General features: G+C 49.2%; 1 protein-coding gene across 2 annotated transcripts in view; it reads right to left on the bottom strand.

Moving 5' to 3' along the window:
• The window catches only part of Iqgap3 (IQ motif containing GTPase activating protein 3), a 36,453-nt gene that overhangs the window by 24,700 nt on the left and 3,427 nt on the right, over positions 1 to 8,326 (bottom strand). For both annotated transcript variants that reach the window (XM_005411682.2, XM_013508311.1), the window contains exons 2-10: positions 7,701 to 7,788; positions 5,888 to 6,044; positions 4,938 to 5,015; positions 3,228 to 3,304; positions 2,339 to 2,406; positions 2,137 to 2,250; positions 1,716 to 1,894; positions 1,190 to 1,277; positions 474 to 637 (exon numbers count right to left, since the gene is read on the bottom strand). In XM_005411682.2, coding sequence (XP_005411739.1) covers positions 474 to 637; positions 1,190 to 1,277; positions 1,716 to 1,894; positions 2,137 to 2,250; positions 2,339 to 2,406; positions 3,228 to 3,304; positions 4,938 to 5,015; positions 5,888 to 6,044; positions 7,701 to 7,788 — 1,013 coding nt within the window. The remainder of the gene's footprint in view (positions 1 to 473; positions 638 to 1,189; positions 1,278 to 1,715; positions 1,895 to 2,136; positions 2,251 to 2,338; positions 2,407 to 3,227; positions 3,305 to 4,937; positions 5,016 to 5,887; positions 6,045 to 7,700; positions 7,789 to 8,326) is intronic.

Raw genomic sequence — 8,326 nt, forward strand, 5'->3', positions numbered from 1 at the left:
CCTTCCATCCCACTGCCCCCCTGCAGGCAGACTAGCCTGGCCCACCCGTCCCTATGAATCCATTTTTTTTTTACTTTTTTACTGAACAAGTGTCTGGTTTTTTTTTTTTTTTTGGTTTATTTTTCCTCCGGTACCAGGAACCGAACTCATGACCTTGCGCTTGCCAGGAAGGCGCTTTTGCCACTGAGCTAAATCCCCAGCCCCTGAACAAGTGTCTGAATAAGAAACATCTAGAACACAACTGACAAAGTCAGCAGCATTGAAAACAAGATTACCAAGTTGAGGCCCCAATTCGGCAAAGGCAGCGCCTAGCACTGCCCCCAGGTCAGTGCAAAACTGATCAGCCCAGTAGATTAGGCTTTAAACGTGCACTCAGCACTCCCTGATTACAAGGACTGGTCACGGTGGTGGCTGAGTCAGAGGCCCTCTCCATCCCTTCAGTTGGAGATGGCAGGTAAGAGATAGAGACTGACCTGGGCTTTCTGCTCTCTGTCTGAGCTCAGCTGTGCCAGGTACCAGTCAGCAAAGTCTCTCCTCAGCCCTTGCAGGGCCAGGGCAGGATCCTGCAGGGCCTCAAGCAAGGCCTCAGAGCTCTGTCGTTCCAGGGCATCATCAACAACCTCTAGAGCACCTCGGACTGCAAAAGGCCAAGACTCCACGATGGATGTGAGAAAACCCTCTTCCTGCCCACTCAGTTACCCCGACCCTGGTCCCTTGGGTTGCTGGACGATTTGGTCCAACCCCAATCCCTCAGCTTCATCTTCACAGCCTCCCATCCCACCATCTCAAACTTGAGGACATTGTGACCATCATAGGCAAATGCCCACCCATCCTGAGCCTTCCACCTGCTCCTTGTCCGCTAATCCCCCTACCCCCATCTATGCTCTACATTCTCTTCTCAAGGACACCAGTCCAACTGCCCCCTCAGCACCAAGAGCCGAAAGGCCTGTCCCTTTGCCTCTGTCTTCTCCACAGAAATCCATTTAAACAGCAGCCTCCCACAGATGGACCACTTCTCCAGACACTGATGGCCAGAAAGCAGAGTCCACACTCCTTGGACTCTCGTCTTTATTGCTGAGGCAAGAGCTGATTCAAGTGAAACGACAAGGCCTTCTGAAAGAAGTCACCCCCAAACCTCCAAGTACAGACTCTGAGGGCACCTGCAAGCCCCCCTCAGCCTGTCCCTTACCATTGACATGGTTAACGTTGCCCTGGATTTCAGCCTGGGTTAGGTAGTAGTCATAGATGTCCTGGCTTTCTCTGTCATCCTGCAAAAACTAAAGGAGGGGGGAACCAAGGTAGTCCTCTGCCATGCCTCCTTCCCTATCCACACTGATTTCTAGGGAACTTCCCAAGGCCAAGGTCAGTCAGCTCAGAAGCACTCTGAGGAAACCGTGGTCTAAGCCCCCGACCCTAATACAGTTAAGTTAAACCAGCCTCGGGAACCGCCAGTCCACTCTCATCCCGTTCCACATTTCAGAGCTCCCTTAGGCCTCCCTGAAGATCGTCCCCCGAGATCCTCTTTCCTAGGCCTCTCTTCTAAATTCACGTCATTCTCCTGGGTTTCCCTATTTCTCTAAGACCACTGACAAGTTAACAGCTTCTCTAGGAAGCTGCTATGGAACTAGAACCTGGACAGAAAAAATCCTGGTTTTACTTGAGACTTTTCAGGTCACTCAACTTTTTGGTCTCAGTATCCCAAGACCCCTCCTTACGTGGTTCCTGGCATTGGCAGCCTTCTCCATCTTGGCCTGGGCCAGCAGCTCTTGGTAGATGGCCGCCAGAGGCTCCCGCAGATTCCCCAGGAGAGCACTGGGATTCTGCAAGGCAGCAAAGGTGTCCTCGGCCACCCCTCGCTCCACTGCCTCATTGATGGCAAGAACAGCTGCATGGACTGGGAGGGAGGGGGCAGGGAAACAAGGTCAGGAGGCCAGAAAGAACCCAGGCCAGAGCACAGCCAGTTGCAGTCTGGTCCGACATCACGCCCTTCACCATCCTCAGAAGCAGGCAAACCAGGTAACCTGATTGCCCTACCTGTGGGTGAGAGGTGGCCAGAGCCCATCCAAGCATCAGGAGGCTTGAAGCTCCCCCATGCTCACTGCACCTACTCCTAGCAGGGCAGTGTCTGGTCCCTACCTGCGGCCTCATCCACAGAGAGCTCATTGGCCAGGATGCCCCCAATCTTGCTGAATGCAGGCAGCTGGAGGCCATATTTGGCAAGTTCGGAGGCCATGTTGCTGAGTTCCTCAGCTGCAATGACACCACCAGTACCCTTCATCAGGCTCAATCCCCTCAAGACCCTGCCCAGAGTGGTGGCTGGGGAAGGAGCTGGGCTTACCTGTGAATTTCACTTTCCCATAGAGATCATGTATCTGAGGGGCCAATCCCAGCCGGAAGAGGAAGAGACTGGGAAAGAATGGAAGGTGTTGGAAGGCACTGGTGCGCAGAACAAGCAGGCACAGGACATATAGCGGGGCAACTTGGAGATGAAGACCCCTCAGGACCTGCCCTTGAGTAACCCCCAATCTCCAGGAAAAAAATGCTATCATGCACCAGCCCAAGGTGAGTGCTAGAAAGATAAATAAAAAGGTGTGGGAGGCCTGGTGGGGTTGGGAAGGCTTCCCAGAGGCTTGGCAAGAACAAGTCATGGGATGGTAACAGAGGACAGGAAAAGTGCTGCCGGCAGAGACCTGCTGAGCCAAAGAACAGAAGCATAAAAGGACATGGGAAGTGAATGCAGGAAGGGATAAAATGGCCATGAGATCTAGTAGTCTAATTCCTGTGATACGGCCAGCTAACTGCTAAAGTTTGCTATGAGGACTACCAAACAGCCTCTGCCATTCACACTATGTGGCTTGCATATGCTTTTTTTTTTTAGTGGTGCTGAGGATTGAACCTAGACCCTTGCACATGCTGGACAAGCACTCTACCACCGACCTACATCCTGAGCCTGTGCATGACCCTCCGCATGCGTCCTGTTCTGATCCCTTCAACCCAGTCTTAAGCTAAAGATGCTATACTTCCTGCCTTTCCCTTTACCCACATAAATGTGCCTGCAAAAGTGCACATCAACCCAAACACCCCTGTGAACATGAAACCTCACACTCCTCACAAGTGCTCCCCGTGGTCCACCCATAGCAAGCTCTCCTTCCTGTTTCACTATTGCAGTCAAATTGTGGGTCACATCTACTTGGAGGAAACCCAGTGACAAGTTCACCGTCTCTCACCTGAGAGCATGGATACAGTAGATCACGCGGGGCATGTTCTTCTTGTCATAAATGTCTGTGGTCTCTGGGAAGAAGGTCTAGGGGAAAACCGGCCAGTTGTAGTAACTGGAGACAGCACCAGGCATGGAGAGGGAATCAAGCACTAGGTTTGCCTCTCCAGTCTGAGGGCTGTGCTCCCCTACTGCCTGGGTGCTTGATCATTCTCCACAACCATTTCCAGTCAGTCCAGTGTTACAAAGAAAGGCACTTGGGACACATGCTAAGCTACAGACACATGGTCACATGGCGCCCTGGCTGCATGAAACAGTAGATGAGGCTACCAGGCCACAGGACAGAAGCCACATCTTCCAGGAAAAATAGGCCCAGTCACTTAGAGCCATGGTGAGTTTGTGTCCCTAGAGAGGTGTTCCTGGGGGAGACACACTGTCAGGAGGGCCCAACAAGGCACACATGGCCATGGACCGAAGGCAGCAGGGCAAGCCACCCGTCTCCAAGCCAGAGCCTTCTGATCAGTAAGGACCTTGCTAAGAACTGGGTGGCTCTAGATACATCTTTCCACGCCACCTTGCAATTGTGATGAGGACTAATGCATCCTGGCTATATTTGGGGGCATGATAATGGACCAAAAGTATGCTGGCCTCACCAAGGACACATGCTGTCTTATGATTCTGCCTCCAAAGCATCTTTCTTTTCTTTTTTTTTTTCTCCTAGTACCGGGAATTGAACTCACAACCTCGCACTTGCCAGGCAGGTGCTGTGCCCCTGAGCTAAATCTCCAGCCCCCAAAGCATCTTTCTTTACTGCTGTTTCCTCATCTTAGAGTTCTTTTACAGGGGAAGAAAACAGAACAGAACAAAACCATACATTGAAGGACCCTATCATGCCTTAATTTGTATAGCTTTTGTTGGGTGTAGTGGTGCATGCCTGTAATCCCAGCATCTGGGAGGCCTGGGCTCCATAGGGAGTTCAAAGCTAACCTGAACTACATGGTAAGACCTTGTCTCAAAAAAAAAATTGTATAGTTCTTTACAAATGGAATTTGTATAGAGCACGTGACCCTTCTGCCAACATTAAAGATAGGACAGGATTACTGTCCTCACTTTACAGATGAGGAACAGAGATATAACGAGAGGGCATGCATCAAGTGTCCAGTTGGGGTCCCTAGGCCTCAGCTTCCAACCTGCAGTCTATCACCTAGGGGCCTAGGGACGGGTGTGCCCTTGCTTCCCTGTGAAGTTCAGGTGGAAGGACAGCTGGCTGACCTGAGCCCTATCTCCTGCACTACCCAGAGGCCTCACTCTATAACGGCAAGGAGGTGACTCAGGCCGCAGGGCCTTCCCTTCCCTTTATCCACAAGGAAGCAGAGACAGGGACCAGGTAACCTGGTTCAAAGAAACATAGCTTCAAGGGACTGTTCTGTCAGGTTATATTAGTTTAGAAGATAAATGGAACTGGGCGTGGTGGCGCACGCCTGTAATCCCAGCACTTGGGAGGCTGAGGCAGGAAGATCACTGAGAGTCCAAGGCCAGCTTTGGCTACATAGTAAGTTTAAGGTCTGCCTGAACTGCATAGCAAGATCCTGTTTCAAAAAAAAACAAACAAAAAGATACATGGAGATGGATATTCCATGTATCCAGGGAGATAAAGCGTGAGTGGCTGGGGGACTTGTGAATGGTAGAGGTAAGTGACAATCTTGAGGTCCAGTAGTACCGAAGGTAGACCGATGTGAGCTATTGCAGACAGCCAAAAGTTGATATTGTCTGTGTGCCGGAAATGCAAGCCAGTTGCCTGAAAGGGAAGAAAGGAGAGGAGAATCTATTTCCACAGTTCTCAGTGCTTCTTATAGGCAGAGCCCAGACTACAGCTTAGAGATTCAAGGGGAAAGGCTGGGGAAACAGAGGACCCCACCCTATATATCCCCCAGCCAAGGACAGAAACATAAATCACCAGGAATGGATGCCTGAGCTGGTAAGCCTTCCTAGAAGGGGAGTCCAGAGCAGGGAAAGGAAGGAGAGGCGGGTAGGCTGACTACAGCACAGAGAAGGGGCACATGCCCCAGAAGACCCTTCAGGGTGGTTAACCCTGTGCGCTTTGGAGTATACAGCATGGGTAGAAGAATCTGCAGGCAGTTGGCTTCTAGGAGCCATCTTTTTTTGGGTGGTGCTAGAGATTGAACCCAGGGCCTTGCACATTATAGGTAAACACTGAGCTACAGCCCCAGGCCATCTTTTTCTTTTTTTAGGGCCATTTTAAAACCCACCTAACAACTGCCCCTTGCTGCTAATGGATAATACACAACCACCTGAGGAGACACTGACTTTTTATTTTAAAAGTTTTTAACACGTACAAATTGTACAAGTTAACAGGGCATCACTGTGACACTTCCATGCATGCACAATGCCTTGATCATGCCTACCCTCCTTTGTACCTTCTCTCGCTGCTGCCCCTGGACCCCTTCCCATTCCATAGCAGTCCCTATTCTATTCTCAGGAGAGACACTGATTAATACCTGTTGTCCCAGTGCAGTGATTAATAGTACCCACTTTCCTCCTGTAATTGTCCAGATTTGGACAATAAAATGTATGGTCACCCATGCTCATGGTTGCAAAGAGAAAGGGTAGCTAGAGGAAGAAGGTAGAGGTGGAGTATATAAAGCCTACCTGGTACCGCAGTTGTTCCACATCATAGATCTTCTTCAAGGGGACCACGGAGGGTGCAAAACAATGGCCCAGCTTGGCCAGCAGCACCCCGTTCCGAAGGCCCTCCTCCAACTCCACCGGGGAAGGAAGCTCCTCCTTTAGGCAGGCCTCCATCCAGCTATAGGTATGAGAGCATCTCTTATTCACTCTGGCAGCCATGCTGGTTTATTCCAACAGCAGGATCTGTCTCCCTCTCTCCTGGAGTGGACCCTGAGCCTCTCCTACCTCCTGTTCCTGTCTTCCACCCGCTACCCTCTTCATGACATAGCTTTTCCCACTTCCTCCCAGGCTGCCCCAAACACCTGGACTGACAAACTCTGAGCCCCACCTGCTCCAAAAGTCTGCCCTACGGATCCTGCGCCTGCCCATCTTCAGTGAGGCTTACACAGACTCTTGGAATCAGAAGGCTCATTTTCCATGCCATCTCCCCTACATCTCCTCTGAGCCTCAGCTGCATAATCTGCAAAATGAGGGTAACACCACCCAGACTTCCTGCAGCAGTGGGCAGCTGCCAGGATCAAATGAACTAATGAATGTGAAAACACTTCGAATGTAAATTTATGAAATACATTATTGCTGGTAGTTTCACAAGGGAGAGAAAAAAGCTTCCTCTGATGAAATCTCCTAATTTCCTTACGTATTAAGTCTATAAGAAAGTACATTTCCAAACAGACCAGCCACAGCCTTCTTCCTGCCTCCCCTGCCACAGACACCTGATCTATCTGCTCCATCTTACCTACTTTTTGGGAAAACATTAAAAGTAGACTATTGGGTAAAAGGAAAGAATTAAGTATTTATCCTGCCCCCTCAGACAAACTGAGTTGCAGGGTAACGAGAGAGCACTGAGATGATGTGGGGAAGTTTTTTTTTTTAGAAAAGAATTTCAGGTAACTCATGAAGAAGCAAGGACAGAATTAGAAAATAGTCATTTTGAATCCCTGATAAGAGGACCAATAATCCAGGAAGGCATTAGAAAAAAGGTTAATGGGGAATCTTATGACAGACATCAGGTTATCACCCAAATTCCCAGATCAGACTTAATTTCACTGAAAGTGGGACGAGCAGTCACAGTGCACCTCCTATGAGATGTGATACGGAACACACAGCACTACCAATGAAGTCTTCTTGTCAAACAAGTCGAACCTGAATCCAATCAAGCCTTTACAGCCAACATCCATTTATAGGAAATATGTGGCTTAGAGGAACAAGTTGAATGACACAAGGAAGCAAATAAAGTCAGGATGTAGGATGTTCTACAAGAAAAGTCACCCAGTTTCTTAAACAAGTCAATGACATAAAAAACGAAAAAGGGGAGGTGAGCTGTTCTAGATTAAGAAGGCTTAAGAGACAAGTGTAATATGTGAGCTTTTTTTTAGATCATTATCTGAATGAGCCATTTGAAAAATCAGATTTTCTTTTTAGACAATCAGGACAATTTGAAAATGGTCTGAGTATTGATCTTCTAGGGATTTACAGATACCTTAGTTGAGTATTATAATGGCCCTGTGGTTATGTAAGCAAATGTCCATAGGTATGTTGGACATAGGTAAGCAAATGTCCATAGCAAATGTCTTAGGTATGTTTTGAAGGACATACGGGGATCAAAGGATGTAATGTTTGGAATTTGCCTTAAAAAACAGAAGATGCTATTTTAACCTATCGTTTCCCACAGCATGGGCCCTTGTCCTGTTGCACTGGCCTTAGGGCAGGTGTCTGGGATGGGGAGAATGGGAAAGGCAGACCAGAGAGAATCCATCTTCCTGACTCTGCTCACCGCTTGGCTTCCTCCAGCCGGCACAGGTACTGATAAGCGACATTCTGCCGCCTCTGCTCATCCATCTCCTCAGCTGTGAGGCGTTCATCTGAGGGGAGAAGACCAATAAAGGGGGAATTTGACAGGGGCCTCAGCTCTGAGGCTTCTTAAAAATATCGCTAGGGCTGGGAGCAGTGGTACTGTAGTCCTAGTACTCTCTTGGCTGAGGAAGGGAAGATTGCAAACTCAAGCTCAGCTTGAGCAGTCTCTCAAAAAAAAAAAAGAGAGAGAGATTTCGGTATACAAACCTGCCCAGAGACCCAAAGCATCTCCAGTGTCCCAGCTCCTCATTCAAGACAACCTTTATCAGGGGCCCCCTCTTCTTTCCTCCTCAGTTAACTTCCTGTCCTCCTCCTTCCCAAGCCTACGTCACACCTTCCCACAGTGCTGTACAGCAGAGGTGTCCAGAGCTTCTTCCTTGGCTGGCAACTTAGCTCCTTCTCTTATCCCTGGTTAGACTGGGTTCTCCAAAAACTGGACCTGTGTCATCTTCATTAGGTGTTTGGTCAGAGGCTGGGTGAACAGACTAAACTAGGACTCCATGCAACAACCATTCTTTCATTAAATGCCTCTTTCTTCAGGTCAGG

This window comes from Chinchilla lanigera, unplaced genomic scaffold, assembly GCF_000276665.1.
Source record: "Chinchilla lanigera isolate Chin_1 unplaced genomic scaffold, ChiLan1.0 scaffold00144, whole genome shotgun sequence".
Classification (NCBI taxonomy): domain Eukaryota; kingdom Metazoa; phylum Chordata; class Mammalia; order Rodentia; family Chinchillidae; genus Chinchilla; species Chinchilla lanigera.